The sequence below is a fragment of the Gasterosteus aculeatus genome, chromosome 13 (assembly GCF_964276395.1).
Source record: "Gasterosteus aculeatus chromosome 13, fGasAcu3.hap1.1, whole genome shotgun sequence".
Classification (NCBI taxonomy): Eukaryota; Metazoa; Chordata; class Actinopteri; order Perciformes; family Gasterosteidae; genus Gasterosteus; species Gasterosteus aculeatus.
Window position 1 is genome coordinate 9,728,503 of NC_135701.1, and position 14,889 is coordinate 9,743,391.

The following is a 14,889-nucleotide window of genomic DNA, read 5'->3' on the forward strand; positions in this document are numbered from 1 at the left end:
CCTGTTAAAATACTGGGAGCTCTTCTCTTACCGTGCCCAGGTTACCGAGCATGACCAGGCCCGACTTGGTGAGAGTGATGTTGAGCTGGTCTTTACTGCTGATGACGATAATCGTCTTATAGTCTGGGACATAGTAATCCACTTCATCTGTCGATTTTGTGTACTTCACTGGCTTCTTTTTCATCTGATTATAAGAGAGGAACATTTTAAGGACTGTGTGCATGTATTTCTGAATATGTACATTATGTATATAGCATGTGTGTTTTCTTGTTAATGTATATCAATACCTTCAGTTCCAGTCTCCATGATCTAAAACCATCTGTTTTCTCATCTTCTAAGGGCTCCAGCAGCGGTTCCCACACTCCCATTATCTCGTTGTAATAGTTAACCTAAAAGTTAAACAATTGGAATATTTGTCAGATATTGTGAAAGATTACCACCAATATGTACATGTCAAATATACAAAATGTATCAACTTAAACAGTATTGTGCCTTCCTCATATTTGAAAGGACCGAACCATATAAAAATAAAAAAATTAAAAAAAGGTCATAATATAGTGCTCATGTGTGTTACCTCAAGGTTAAGCTCGCTGTGTAAGTTAATGAGTGTGGACCAGTTTGTGACGTCTCCATGGAAGGAGGACTTGGCCAGAAGCATGGGGATAGTACGGTGTCCCACTCCAGCCTCCAGAGTGAGGCAGACAGATTTGATGGTGACCTGCCAGTGAAACGAGACACAATGCGCTTATACGTCAAATATTTATTCTGTGTACAAAGTGAAATTCAACAAAAAAGATCACAGGTTTGCAGTACAAACAAGGCCAGAGCTAATGAATAAATACTGGACAAACGCTTAACTGACTTATATCGTACAATTAACCATAGTATTTATGGTTGATTGGTCACTTGAGCCAAAATGCAGCCAAATACCTGTAATGACTCTCCCTGTGGTATCAGTGGGGCCGCTGAATCTATGTTTTCATCTCCCTCCTCTTCCAGGAACCAAAATTTAAGGTCCTTCCAGCCCCGTTTCTCCCAGAGGTCGATGGGAACAGGACAGTCCAACTCTTTGGGGGTCTCTGTAGGGGTCGACCATGCAGTCAGTGCGGACTGGATGGTCATCACTGTGTTGATGATAATCGGAGATACCTGGGTACAAAGACATAACGGTTTACACCAATTTCCTTGTTCAAAGCTAAATTTATAATCATACACAATAGCAAACTTACACAATAATTACACAATAGTTCAAAAAAAGAGATACCTTCAACGTGAGCGCATTGATGGAGACCTCCATGGCCTGAGGGGACGTCGGGGACTGAGTGCTCTTGAAGAACACCTGACACGGCTGCAGCACTGTGGTCACATTTTTTTTCCTTTTCTCTCTCAAGAAGGGACAGGCCACAACCTACAATAACAGCAACAATCAATACAGGACTTATATATTTTTGCATGAAAGACGTTTCTTATTTATTTATTTTGACAATCTGCTTTTTCAATGTCACATTACAATGACAGTATAAACCTTGAGGTCCTTGATAACAGCTGTCATCTGTGATCCCTCTGCATCGCTCTTCATCAGCAGTTCACACTGCGTGGTCATCACCAGGGCCGGGGCGTCGGCACGCGTCAAGTCAGCCACAAACACAATCTCCGGGTTCCGCACCACCACGTTCATCTCCGTCTTTGACACCACAGCTGGAGCTACAGCTGGCAGCGGCGACAGAGGAAGACATCAGTTCAGGTCGTATGCAACAGGGTAAAAAAAATGCTGCACAATGTTTAGAGGTTTCAGATATATGGCACAATATGTTACCCAGTATGCAACCACACAAACAAAATACAAGCTCCACAAGAGAAAAGGCCATAATTGGCTCCACATGGCTTCCTCGTATGTGTCTAATTAAGAGAACTTTGGGATGGTTGTTTTTTTGCTAAAGCAAAAATTCCTTTAAACGTGATATACTTTTTATGGTTGACTCACTGGACTCTTTAGATGTGGTGGAGGAGTTAATGTTCTTCTTCTCTCCCACTGCAGTACTGCTTTTGGGTTGAGGCTTTTGATCGAAACCCTGCTGGGTGGCCATGCGAAAGATTTCTACCACCGTGAGAAGGAACTCCATGCTGGCACACAGGTACACATCCTGCACCACTGTGTCCAAGGTGGTGCCGTCGCGGCCCTGACGGTACTTCACCTCCACCATCATGTTCCGTTCTGCTCCGGGACGCATTGCAATCATCCTGGAGAAGACGAAGAGGAAAGGGTTAAAGATATCAACAGGATGAGGGACATACACAAAGAAAGACTTAGACAGTGAAGAATGAGTAGTGATACAATATTATCTCCAGCAGAGGAGCAGAAAAATAAAACAGGGAATACAGGGAATGTGTATATACTGATAAACGTGCATTAGCGGTGGTTAGTGTCTCTGCACATAGGCAAGTACCTCGGGGTGACCATCTTTATTTGGGGCCTCTTATCATCTAGAAGGCACACAGCCAGTCGGACTGAAGCCTTCATGGTGTCGTCGGAGAACATGTGGACGGAGGTGGAGATGGTGCCCAGAGTAAACTCTGCCAACTTCAACAGCTCATTGTGGGAATCCAAAGGCTGGATCTAGATGTTGACGTGTACACTGCGTGAGACTGGTGACACGTGTATGCGGTGACATGTGTGTGTGTATGTATATATATATATATATATGCATTACCTCATTCGCATTCGGGCTATACAAGACGAGTGTCATTGAGTCAAACTTGAAGTCTAATTTGAGTTTGCTCTTCAGCTTGCTGCTTTGCTGGGGCTCCACAACAGCAGCGATCACTACTGTGTTACCTACAAAAGTTACACACATCACAAACCATGTTAGAAAGTTGAATTAATTCTTGGTTACAATGATTTAAAAGATTTCCATTGAAATATTTGCTAAAATGGTCAACTTTAAAAATGTGGAATGACACAAATGTTTTCATTAGCTCGTTTTGCGCCTTATTCATAGAACTACTTTCCACACACGGTCATTCACAAGTGTTAGCATGAGGCCTTACTGCTGGCTGGTCCAGTGGTCGCAGAGCTCTGGGACTCTTTGAGAGATGCAGAGTCAGAGGAGCGGTCAGTGGTGGGTGGAGGAGCTGGAGGTGGAAGTGCGTCAGACTGCTCTGACAGGTTCTCACTAAGAGTCCTCAAGACCACTGTCATGTCGTCCTGGCTGAGGATCAGCTGTTTGGAACAGACACAAGATTTGAAATGCTTACATTTCCGCCATAAGCTTCTAACTTATCTTGGTATAGGATATTAAGAAAAGACCAAAAATCATAAGATATCTTGATCTGTTGGCCGGTTAATTATAAGTCCAATACTGAAAATGCACAGATGAGAATGTGACCGTCTATAAGAAATGCCAACTAGTCATACCTTCCCCTGCTGACATGCAGCACTACTTACACTGATGGGTTTAAGATGAGCAGTGATCTCTATGTCGGGTATGCTGTGGTACCAGTTCAATGAAAGATTTCTTTGGATTTCCAAATCTAGGCTGACTGGCATCAACAGCTGGGTCTCTCCCTGAAAACGTTCGCCTACGTAGGTGGTCCTTGAAGAACCAACAACACACACGTAATATGAGAAGCTATCCTTAAAATATGATATTACAGTTATTGAAATATATCACATATATTACTTTTACTGCTCAGTAAAAAATGCATATATATTTCAGGAAGTAATCATTTAAATTAACGTTGCTTACCTGTACATCTTGAGGTCAGTCAATTTTAGGATAATTTTATCCACAACAGGCGGGATCTTTGCATCGCTTATAGAGGGCTGCTTAGCAAAGCAGTTCTTGACAGACAGCAGACCAAGGTCAGCTACAATGACGTTAGAGGAAGAGTAGGACTGGGGCAGGAAGATCACAGGTGCGTTGAAGTGGACGTTCAGCGCGATCCGAGTGCTGCGCTCTGCCAGCTCCTTCACACCGGATGCTGCCTTTTCTGCAGCCTGGACTGTCACCACAGTCAGGGCCTCTTTGGCCTCCTGGAAGTTATTGATGAATGCCTGGGAGGAAAAAAGATGGACACGGACAAAATGTTGAAGAGAAATGATTAGTAGTTAGGGTTGGAATGCAGTAATAATTGGTTACAAGGAGACATTTACATATAGTATATGCATCATTAGGTTGAAGTGAGTCAAAGAGTCCAAATGTCATAAGGCTATATTAAAGCAAGAAGGTACGAGAGGCTGTACTTTATCATCCAATAATGTAACAGTTCGAGTTGAGACTGATATTAATAAAATATTTATCCTGTTAAATACATAATATATATGTGTGATTCTACAGTCATCACAACTCATATCAACTGATTGGGACCAGGCCAACCAGGTTCGTTCTGTTAAGTTTCACTTAAGTTTAAGTTTATTCTTAAGTTTATTCTCCTTGTAGGAGGGTGAGAAAGGCTGTTCTGGGATGATGGGTGCATTTTGTGCCGTCTGTTTTGATTGTTGTTTAAAAGTTAGATTGTTAAGTGTATAACTGTTAAATATGTCAGAAAAATAGTTTCTTAATAGCAGTATTTGTACTGTCTGAAAAACACATTTTAAGTCTGTTACATGAACGCACTTCTGCATAGATAAAAATGGCTTGAATAGTGACAGGTATACGTTATTCTTACCAGTATGGAGGAGACAAACTTGTTAAGGAAGATGACCTGGATGCATCCCACAGTCAGCATGACAGAAGTGTCCACTTTAGACATGTCCAGATAGGCATCTCCCTCTGTTGCGTTTGTATAGTTTACCATACGGAAAGCAAACACTTCCTTATCTGCGATAGACACAGCCTACGAAATAAACGACACAAGGACAATTAAAGAAATCTCAATAATTAGTCATCCACTAAACACGTGGGACTTATACTGTATGCTCCTTTATGAATGCCTGTAACACAAGCAGTTAAAAGCAAATGAAAAGACAAAGTATACATATGGACAAATACATTACCGGTAGTACTATTATTGAGCAAAGAGATAAAAAAGTAAAAAAGTTTTTACTTTTAAAGTGAAAGTAAAAAGTATAATATAAGTATAAGAAGAGCATTACTACAAGATAGATTAGCAGGGAACATTCACACTACATCAAAAGGCCGCTTGCTGACTGTACCTTTTTGTAAAGTGCAGCTTTGTCACAGTCTAGGATCACAATGTTCTTCAGGTTTGCCAGAATCTCCATCTCTTTTTTCCTCATCAGAACCTCAGACACCAGACCTGGATGGTTGAGAAAGTTGTTTTTTAATCATTTCTTAATTAAACCACAAAATGCAGGTGGATGGGACTAAAGTAAATCTCCTCGGTTTCATGGAGCATGAGATGTCAAGAACCGTACCTTCAATCCTGATCTCGGAGATCCTGGCTTTCTGTCCCCGAATAAAAACCTTGAGAGAGCGGAGATCAGCTCTGATATGCCGATTCACCACATTTGCAAACTTTGAATTCTTTGTGCCTATGAGACAGAAAAGGCCGGTAATTAAAGACGACCACAGGCGAATGATGGTCTTGCAATGTGAATGAAAGTCTGAAAGGGTTTCTTGGGATGCTATACTTTTTTTCCTGGACAAAGTCGCTTCCTCCTTCTTCTCTCCCTCCCTCTCTGCTTCTGCCTCGTCCTCTTCGGGGATGGCGGGGAGCTCCTCATGTCCTCCCTCCTTCTTAGTTGATGGAGGAATGAGGTTGTTGAGGAAGTTGATGGTGTTAAGTAGAGCCTCCGTATGGAGATGGACATCCAGGGATGAAAAGGTCACCTGATGGGGAATGCATTGTCAAAATATGTTAATCTACAATACAATGTTGTTGTTTTTTAATATGTACTTTGCGTTATGTTTCAGCATTAAATAGTTTACCTGTGTAAAACAATACAGGAGATATAATAAAAGAGAAGCACCTCTCACCTTAATGGCTTCCTCTGTATTCTTGTGTTGAGACTTGAACTCAGGGCCATTCTTATCAGCCTAGAAAGGACAATCAATACTCTTTCAGAAAGTAATTTATCACTATTTAGAAAAAAAAATCAGTATACCGACAGATCTGAAAAGGTTAGGTGTGGGACATCAAACATACTTTAATATACTCCAGGGTAAGTAGGTCGACTTCTGTGTTGTCTAGAGTGGTGATCAGCTGAACCTGCTTCTTCTCCGAATCTATACAAAGTTGAATTAAAAACAAACATGACCAATAAATACTGCAGTCAACACTCGCCTGACTTTTGTTCAGAAGAGCGAATTAGAATGTTTGTAATCATGAAATGTTAGTGAAATGGAGTTAAGAACAAAGCCAACAGACCCATGTATTCAGGGCACTTGAGGCAGATCTCTCGCAGGTAGGTGTTGGATGTCGTATCAAAGGTGCGCAGCTTCAGCTCGGTGCCAAGACCCTCGATGTCCAAGTGGAGCACTGTTACCTCATGATCTCCGGACAGACGACACAACTGAACGGAAAACTGAAAAAAGAAGACGACGTTAAGGAAGAGAACATACAAAAGGGATAAAGATATTAAAATAATGAAAGGGCAATTAGAAAAATGAAACTGCATCACAGACTATATTTGTGACCAAGACCTCTCTGTACCTCACTGATTTCAAACGTCATGATGAATTCCGTCATGTTCTTTGGAGTGTCTGAAACTTTTCTTTTGTAGCTCAGCGGCATAGGATTATCTGGGAAGAATGTCTGATTACCAATGGGGGAGCTCGGAGCATCGAAGAACAAGTCTTCCTCTGACCCTGAGAGGTGACAGAAATACGCACAATGAGCCATCTGTTATACTGCAGCATTGCAAAGTGTAACAAAGTATGTAGCGTGAGGTTACAGAAAGGTAAGCATCCTGTGGTTGTGTGCTGGGCAGAGGCAGGAGGATTCGGCAACAGAAGGATCAGCGAGTCTTACCCATTGAGGTGATGCTGATGGTCTCACATGACTCAAAAAGAAGAGAGGAGCGCTGGTCAGCCAACTTCAGACGACTTCTGGGAGTGAGCTTTGGGGTGAACGACTGTTTTGTCTGAGGAGGAAACAACACCAACACATGAGATATATCAGTAAATAGAGTATTAACAGACTGAATGTATTAAAGTCTGCTACAATTGAAGTACACCGTATCCATCCATTGAATTATTTAGAAATTCTCTAATTTGTACTAAGAACAACAACAGCAAACTGTAGAAGAAACTGCAGGAAAAAACATTTTCTAAAAACGGTGTTAGGGGCGTCACCATGAGGCTTGTAACAAAGAGTTGGGCCTACGCTGGCATGCATGACCAGTCTGGTAGGAGAGGAATTTAAACCAAACCACCCGCAAGACGTTGGTTCACACCTTTGTGGGGTTTTTTTTGGAGACACTCAGCACTTAGGTGTCATGGGACTGCAGACACCACAGGGGTCCCTGTGCTTTGGCCTGAAATCACAGCGCTCTCCTTTCATCAGCAACGGGACAAGAAAAAAACTCTCTAAATTTTAGTTGCCAGGCCTCTTTGTCCTACGAGATTCAGGAAGAAATTTACTTTCCCAAGATCTCCAACCAGCAGATAAGATGCCATTCTGTCGGGACAGATGGACGGACATTCCCCTATAATTTTCAGCAACAGATTAAAATGATTCCCGCAACAAAGGAGGAAGCGGATGCCGGGTTAAACGTAACTCGAGGAAACCCATCCAATGGGATCTACTTACAGCTTAGATGTCTGGGCAGAAGTACTTTGGCGTGTGTTTTATACGTTAGGAACTGCCGAGCTCCATTAGGTGTTGCGTAAATATTCCCGGATTGTCATAACGTGTTTTTGGACATGTTTCCCAGCACTTAAGTCCAGTAAACGCTGTGTAAAAGGTCCCTGCTTTGTGTTCAAGTCTGTTCCGGTCATAGTGTTGCTTTGCTAGAATAAGTGAGACCGGTAGCCGTGACTTTTATGTGTTAGAAACACATAACCGAATTCATGACAGATTTCAGGTCGCCAATTGCGCCAATATCCATAATCCTCGCAAAATGCAAACAGGTCATATAAGAATCACCCTGCTGGTCTTACCTTTGGAGTGGAGGTTGAAGCACTGGTGCGTGCATCAGACCTGCTCTCCGGCAGTGGGATGCTTTCTACCAGCTGCAGAACATTTCGCAGTTTGACATCAGAAATACGCAGGGAGAGCAAGGGGAGCTCGCCTGACATCTTGTACCTGGAACACGTATGCAAACATTGAAACACAAGAGACACACGTCCACACCTTTACTTTAGTGTGCCACGCAGCTTACGTTCCTATAACAGGGATACTCAATGAAAAAGATGCACGGGGGAAAAAAAAGAACAAACATACTTTGCCATGCGCAAGTCTTTGTAGACCATCGCCCTGCTGAAGACCATTTTCAGATCTACTGGCTCTAGAATGTGGAGCGGTGACTGTCTCTGCTTACGGGCCATTTTCCAGTTGCCATCTATCAAACACAATTTTACTCTTTTTTATTATACACATACACACACCAACACCAAACATCTTAAAAGCTACAGTATGAAAAAAAAGAAGGTATTTTAAGGTCCTAGTGTATTTTTAGAAATACTATGAATTATGTTTTACTGTACAATGTTTTGCAATAGCTAAAAGGTCAGTGTGTACCTGGTTTGCTATAAAGGAACTGCAGGCTGCTAAGTTGTATGTCGAAGCTGTCGTACGCTCTGGACATGATGTCCTCAATGTTGCTGGAAGATGCGGACAGCTGAGGCAGATGCTCCTGGCTTTTACTGGACATCTGAAATGACAACAAAATCAAGGGGAACGTTGAAAGACGTTGTAACTGTATAGCCTTTGGATGACGCAAAAGGCTCATTTACGTATACCACGGGTCGAGTTTGTGCTCTCTGACCTTGAAATGCCCAAGGTCCAACAGAAGGATGTTCTGGGTGCCATTGTAAAAGCCAGTCTGTGGAATGATGACATAGGACGCCATCAGGTTCACCTTCAGGTCGAGGACTTTCTGTGTTTCGATCACATACATCAAACCTAAAAAAAACAAAAACAGCAATTGATGTATTAACCTGCAGCCAAAGCAGACACATTTATATTGTTTGTTATCAACAGGACCACACAAGACCTTCATTTTATTTTTTCATTACCTAACAAAAGTCATAGAACAAAATTAGCATTCATTCTCATGCATTTTGATGCTTGTGCACGCAATGTGCATGAAACGATCAGTCTCAATCAGTGGCTCAGAAATGCAGGCGTAAGCACATGGAAAAATAAGAATGGGTTCGGACCGGGCTTGTAATCGCCCCCTGATAAACGGCCGATTGTTGTAAATGGATCTGCAACTGACCGGTGGATGTGCGATCTCTGAACTGCTCCAGTTTCATGAGGGTCGCGTTGGTGAGCTCATCCAGCTGCAGGTCGTCAGGAGGCATGAAGAACGCCGACATGCTGTTCACCGTTATCTACACAGAGGTACAAACAAAGAGTCCATCGGATGTGTAACCCTCCCCCCCTCATGTTTGATTCATGCTCGTACACTGACGGACACCACTTACAGCATCATAGATGATTTCCAAGGGTTGTGATTCCACGTGAAGTCGTTGGTTAGCACTCTCATTCAGCGGGTTGGTCTCAAACAAGATGCAGAGCAGCGGCGTTCCTGCTCCCGTGGCGGCCTTCTTTGATGACAGGACGGTCGGCGCGGGTCGGTCACTGGCCAGGCCGGTGACTTCAAACAGACTAAGCTGAGCTGTGAGTCTGATACAAAGAGGAAGAGGCTAAATGTCAGTGACACCCATGGCAGGATCCTACAAATGGGATGCACTATAGGTACTGGGTTCAAACGAGGTGGCTCTATATTGTCCACAACAGGGATTTGATGTTAATTAGGAGCATTGCTTTTTAAACAGGCCAAACTACTGGTCATCAGGGCATCATTATTGTAAAAACAAAAAGTTGTGACAAACTTGATGGCTTGTGCTCCAGCTCTCTGTGTGAGTGTGGACTTGAGCTCCCCCACAGTCAGCCTGATGATCTCGTTTTTGTCTTTGTTGTCTTTGATGGCGATAGACAGCCTCTCCATGTGGAAGTTGACCTTCATGTCTTCAAACTATAAAGAAATGTCAGCATGGTACATCACCATCACAGTATCCGATTCAGTATTGCATTGCATTTGGTTTGTGGAAACCTTGTTTCAAGGAATATTTCACCTCCAAAATAACCATCTGTCTTTCAATTACTCTCCCAGCGTAAATTCTGAAAGCTCCGTTTGTCTCCCACATATAACATCAATCTATTAACGATGACGTAATTATGAATAAGAAATGTTTTAAACAGAAAGGTTTTGGTCAAACTGCACGTGTTTGAAAAGTAGCCAGTTTTACGAATTGATAAATGAGCTTTGGATTCTAATAAACAGAATGCGTCACAGTAAATTATTTCTTTGGTACCTTTTTTGTTGTTGTTAAATGCAGCCGTGATTTACTTCAAGTCAAAGGGAATTTCCTTTCTTTTTGTCATCTTCATCCCAGTTCTCAAGGTAAATTCAAGGTGATGTGGCCGAGTAACTGAGTTACAAATCATCTTTTTGGAGGTAAAGTAATCCGTTAAGTGGGATTGAGTGTGTGTGGTGAGGGGTAGTTTCTCACATCCTTTGGCAGGTTGGGATTGGCAGTAGCCTCGCTGTATCCAATAGCAGTGTAGAGCTTGGCCTTCTCGGCAGTGGTTAACAGCTCATCGAAGACTGAGGCGGAAAGTCAGTACAGGAGACAATAGAATGAAATACGAAGAGTAAGAAAAGCATTAGCTAACGCCACAAGCTCTCCTCCAGTGCACATTATCTTTCATTCGCAGTTTTCTATCTCCTACCTCCAGACTTGACATCTTTTGTTTCTGTATCAGCCTCTCCTCCCCAACTCCACATCCAGCCCAACCAGCCCTGAGACTCCTCTTCCTCCATCTTGAGCCCGGGACGGTAAATGCGTAGACCGGCCTTACTTGCCTGGGGAAAAAAAAAAAACAAGAGTTCATTAAAAAGGACTCTTTTTTCCCCCATCTGTGCTGGAGATACAGTTGAATGTGAAGAGGGCCACAATACAGTAGGTGAGACAGTGCTTACCTCCACCTCCGCCTGCTGTCTGGCCAATGTGATGTTAAAAATATCCAAGGTCTTCTCAGGCTCCTGAGAATAGAAGCCATACAAGTTCATTTGAGTTTTTTGAGGTGTCTTGTCTATGCACGACTGCAACAATGACTAAATGTCTATTATCAATCACAGAGAAGGAAAAGGTGACGCTTACAGAATAAGGGAGAGGTACATCATCTAAAACTTCATTCAATCCCTTTATAGATCACTGGATAAGTGGGTAATTAATGGCTAGGATAAGGCCTCGATGAAAGTCGGGCTGGGCGGTAAACCTGTCCTCCAGATTCAGATTTCCCCACGGTATGAATTTATTGTACACACTCAAACCGCTGCATAGCCGTGACGACTGTTGATGCCGTTCGGCAGGCAGCAACATTTACTTTTCGAAGCGCTCGAAAGCTACATGTGGTAATTGTATTAAGATGGAGTCACGGTTATAACTTTGTAACAATTAATAACCAACAACTAACTGCTCTGTAACAGTGTAAAACTCCACGATGCAAACAAATGCCCACCTCTAGCGCCTTGAGCAGCTCCTGGCTGGGTTTCTTGTTGGTGATTTTGGTCTTGTAGAGCTCCTTATAACATTTTACTGTTCTCCGGTGACTGCGAATGCTTTTCCACGACCACATGTGGAGGCAGGGCTTTACATCCACCTCCAGGACGCCTGTGATCACGTACTTCCACCTGCAAGGCATGAACACAATAGGAGAGGGAAATCAACACTCTGAAATTTGAAGTATAAAGACATGACATGTTGATAAAAAAACAAACAAATATCTTATGCAATTGTGTTTACTGACCAAATGCGTGCATTCTTGTGAAGCACAACCTCTGGTCTGTACTTCCTGTACGGCAGATTCCGAGACATCATATCCACTGAGCCCAGCAGCTCCAGAATGCTAATGTACTGAAACGACAGGAAGTAGGCAATTACTGACTGGCAGAGAGTAGTGCTGTGAGTGCAGTTAAGATCACTGAACAACTGCTATTCGCTCCTTTAGAATGTTTGATTAAATGATGCGTCTTCTCTATTTCTTTTCCCTTTTTCAACCAGGGTTTGAAATAAACAAGTTTATGAAACAACACCTACCTGGGGTCTGTTGAGTTCAATGGCCACCTCGCTGAGATTGACCATTAGGTCCACCTTGGGAGAGGAGAAGTCCACATCTGACCTGGGATTCATCCGCAGTTTAGCGCGCGCTGAGATAGGACGAAAAACTACGGAACAGCAACAACAAATGGATTATTTAAAGCTACGGTTGGTTGTTTTCTTCAAACACAATTTTGCAATAATTATACAAATTCTAACAATTTATAAATGAAAACGCCATGAAATAAAACAGTCAGTGTTTGGGCATCTATGCTTAACACAGGATGGTGTGTTGGGGTTACCAACCTTTATCCTACTCTTGCTAGACTACCAAGTCTGGCTGTAAGGTTTTAAAACAGTTCATCTTGGCAGCATAATAATGTTTTTATGAACCCTGGGGCTGTACATGGCTTTATGTTACTTTGTATTTGCCAAACATACATTTATATTTTTGGGAATTGAAAATTGTAAATGTGTTTTGTGTCGCAAGGTCAGCCCTTAAAAAGAAATCGGTGAGCTTGTGGCTCAAAACCAAATATGTTAAATGTGTGTAGCTGTTGATGGTGCATCAAGCTGTTTAATTCACACATTATTTTCGGGCCCGGCAGCGTCACAGCAAAACACAATATACATACATAAAGTGCAAGTCATATTCTACATGCAAACTAATGATCCATGAATGACGGATAACATGGGTTCCATCAGGCAGTCTAGACACAGTCATTAAGTTACATATAAAGTATCAAATATGTGAATAAGGAGGACAGAAAGACTCACTGAAGTCATGGCTGACAGAAAGAGTGTTGTCGGTTTTCATGCTCTTCTGGAGACAGCGCTACAAAAAAAAAGGAAGGATTTTATCTACATTTTGCCCGTTTTCTTCTTCAAACCTCTTCAAATATTTGAACTATTTTTGTTATTGCTTTAACAACATACAGGAGTGAACAATCAATGCCACATTCAAAAACATTTAAGACTTTCGGCTTATTTGAAAAATAGTTATTATGGACGAAATGAATGGTCATGGAAATCTGTATTGACCTCAGAAACATTTGCAGATGACTTGTGATACCCAATATCTACCAAGATCATTTCAGAGAAATTGAGTAAAGGCCTTTCTATATTGTGAGTACTGAAACTGAAGGGTTGGTCTGAGAGCGTACAATAAAGAGGTGGAATCTAATCCCACAATAAAGCAGTAAGACAGAAAATAGCAAAATATTAATAAAATATTTAAATCGTTAAATAAAGTCTTATTAGGGAGACTTACCAAGGCCTCATCTGCAGTGTGATTGGAGAAGAGTACAGAGTTGACATTCCAGTAGGCAAACAAGTTTTCCAGTTGTACCAACTGAGACAAGGAAGAAAACACAAAGCGTTTAGAGTAGTGCAGATGCTTACCATTACAACATGACTTAACAGTGTGCCATAAAGATTTGAGAGATTTGACCCCAGGCCAAAGGTCATAATTAAATCAAATGGGTTTCTTAAAAAACTGCCGCCAAAATGAATGAACTGGCTTAAGTTGCCCCAAAAGCATTTAAAAAGTAATGACAAACGATGATGGGTTGTGAAAAAAAAGTGTGGCTGATGGATCGAGTGGTTACCTTGAAGAAAAGCCTGGAATGCTCATCCAACAGTCTGGGATTCCAGTTCTCATCTGATGTCTGCAAAAATTCAAAAAGCAGTGAGGTATAGAGTTTTTGAGATCACATTAAGATCACATTAAATGTTCTTATATACAAATTCTGTTCAAGTCTGATATGTGAATTCATGCATAAGCATGCTGACAGAAGGGACATTGCAAAACATTACCTGGAGACTGAGGTTTTTAAGTGACACTCCAAATGACAAGGGGCATTTTGGATTAGTGACCTGTTGAAAACAAAAAAAGTAAAATAAAATAAGAGCTAGCCTGGTTGAGTGCATGGACTCTGCGTAGTGAATGGTGTCATTGTTGGGGGATCGAAAAATGCAAAGAAATATCTGTTCCTGCAGTTTTTATGTATTGCTTACTTTACAAAAGAAATACATTGAGTTAAAGCTGTACATACAGACACCACTGAGGAAACTCAGCTAGAATACTCACATCGTCTTCATAGCGTACGTGGATGTTAGTGATCTTGACCTGCAGGTTTTTGATGACCTGAGTGACGAGCTTCTCCACAAAGGTGTCCTGTTTTTCCAGATTGGGGTCCTCTGTCAAACACAGACCAATATGATACATACGACACCAGGGGCCTGTATCACGAAGCAATTACCTTTTGTTATGTAGCTTAACTAACCCGAACAACCGTGATCACACAAGTGGATATCACAAGATTTGTGGTATCACAAGAGAGAACAGCATGGCCTGTGATGACAGGTGTACTTGTTGAACTGATACTTACGACGTACGTTTAAAATCAAAGATAAACCCTGACCTTTCTCTGCAGCCTTCAGCTTTGTCTCTTCTATCCGCTGTAACTCTCTCTGACGAGCCTCCTGTAGTTGCTTTTCCTCTTTTACAGCATCATATTTTATACCTGGAAAGAACGGGGTCAATACAACATGACATACTGTGTGCACAACCCTAAGAGGGTTAAACTTGAGTTTTGTGTTTGTCTTGACATTTACTTTCATGAAGAAGTGACTTTCTTAATTACTCATTGGACAG

General features: G+C 41.9%; 1 protein-coding gene across 4 annotated transcripts in view; it reads right to left on the minus strand.

Moving 5' to 3' along the window:
* vps13a (vacuolar protein sorting 13 homolog A) overlaps positions 1–14,889 on the minus strand; it is a 31,737-nt gene that overhangs the window by 15,469 nt on the left and 1,379 nt on the right. For all 4 annotated transcript variants that reach the window (XM_040195121.2, XM_040195120.2, XM_078086569.1 and 1 more), the window contains exons 5-44: positions 14,657–14,758; positions 14,323–14,432; positions 14,049–14,108; positions 13,841–13,900; positions 13,504–13,584; positions 13,011–13,068; positions 12,234–12,361; positions 11,944–12,050; positions 11,656–11,827; positions 11,114–11,176; positions 10,864–10,996; positions 10,644–10,738; positions 9,963–10,105; positions 9,552–9,753; positions 9,344–9,458; positions 8,891–9,027; positions 8,644–8,776; positions 8,347–8,464; positions 8,064–8,208; positions 6,934–7,045; positions 6,616–6,770; positions 6,331–6,487; positions 6,109–6,188; positions 5,940–5,999; positions 5,594–5,792; positions 5,378–5,494; positions 5,156–5,259; positions 4,669–4,836; positions 3,747–4,054; positions 3,446–3,593; positions 3,049–3,220; positions 2,712–2,836; positions 2,448–2,617; positions 1,985–2,241; positions 1,526–1,710; positions 1,265–1,408; positions 931–1,149; positions 575–718; positions 288–389; positions 32–184 (exon numbers count right to left, since the gene is read on the minus strand). In XM_040195121.2, the coding sequence (XP_040051055.2) occupies positions 32–184; positions 288–389; positions 575–718; positions 931–1,149; positions 1,265–1,408; positions 1,526–1,710; positions 1,985–2,241; positions 2,448–2,617; positions 2,712–2,836; positions 3,049–3,220; positions 3,446–3,593; positions 3,747–4,054; positions 4,669–4,836; positions 5,156–5,259; positions 5,378–5,494; positions 5,594–5,792; positions 5,940–5,999; positions 6,109–6,188; positions 6,331–6,487; positions 6,616–6,770; positions 6,934–7,045; positions 8,064–8,208; positions 8,347–8,464; positions 8,644–8,776; positions 8,891–9,027; positions 9,344–9,458; positions 9,552–9,753; positions 9,963–10,105; positions 10,644–10,738; positions 10,864–10,996; positions 11,114–11,176; positions 11,656–11,827; positions 11,944–12,050; positions 12,234–12,361; positions 13,011–13,068; positions 13,504–13,584; positions 13,841–13,900; positions 14,049–14,108; positions 14,323–14,432; positions 14,657–14,758 (5,441 nt within the window). The remainder of the gene's footprint in view (positions 1–31; positions 185–287; positions 390–574; positions 719–930; positions 1,150–1,264; positions 1,409–1,525; positions 1,711–1,984; positions 2,242–2,447; positions 2,618–2,711; positions 2,837–3,048; positions 3,221–3,445; positions 3,594–3,746; positions 4,055–4,668; positions 4,837–5,155; positions 5,260–5,377; positions 5,495–5,593; positions 5,793–5,939; positions 6,000–6,108; positions 6,189–6,330; positions 6,488–6,615; positions 6,771–6,933; positions 7,046–8,063; positions 8,209–8,346; positions 8,465–8,643; positions 8,777–8,890; positions 9,028–9,343; positions 9,459–9,551; positions 9,754–9,962; positions 10,106–10,643; positions 10,739–10,863; positions 10,997–11,113; positions 11,177–11,655; positions 11,828–11,943; positions 12,051–12,233; positions 12,362–13,010; positions 13,069–13,503; positions 13,585–13,840; positions 13,901–14,048; positions 14,109–14,322; positions 14,433–14,656; positions 14,759–14,889) is intronic.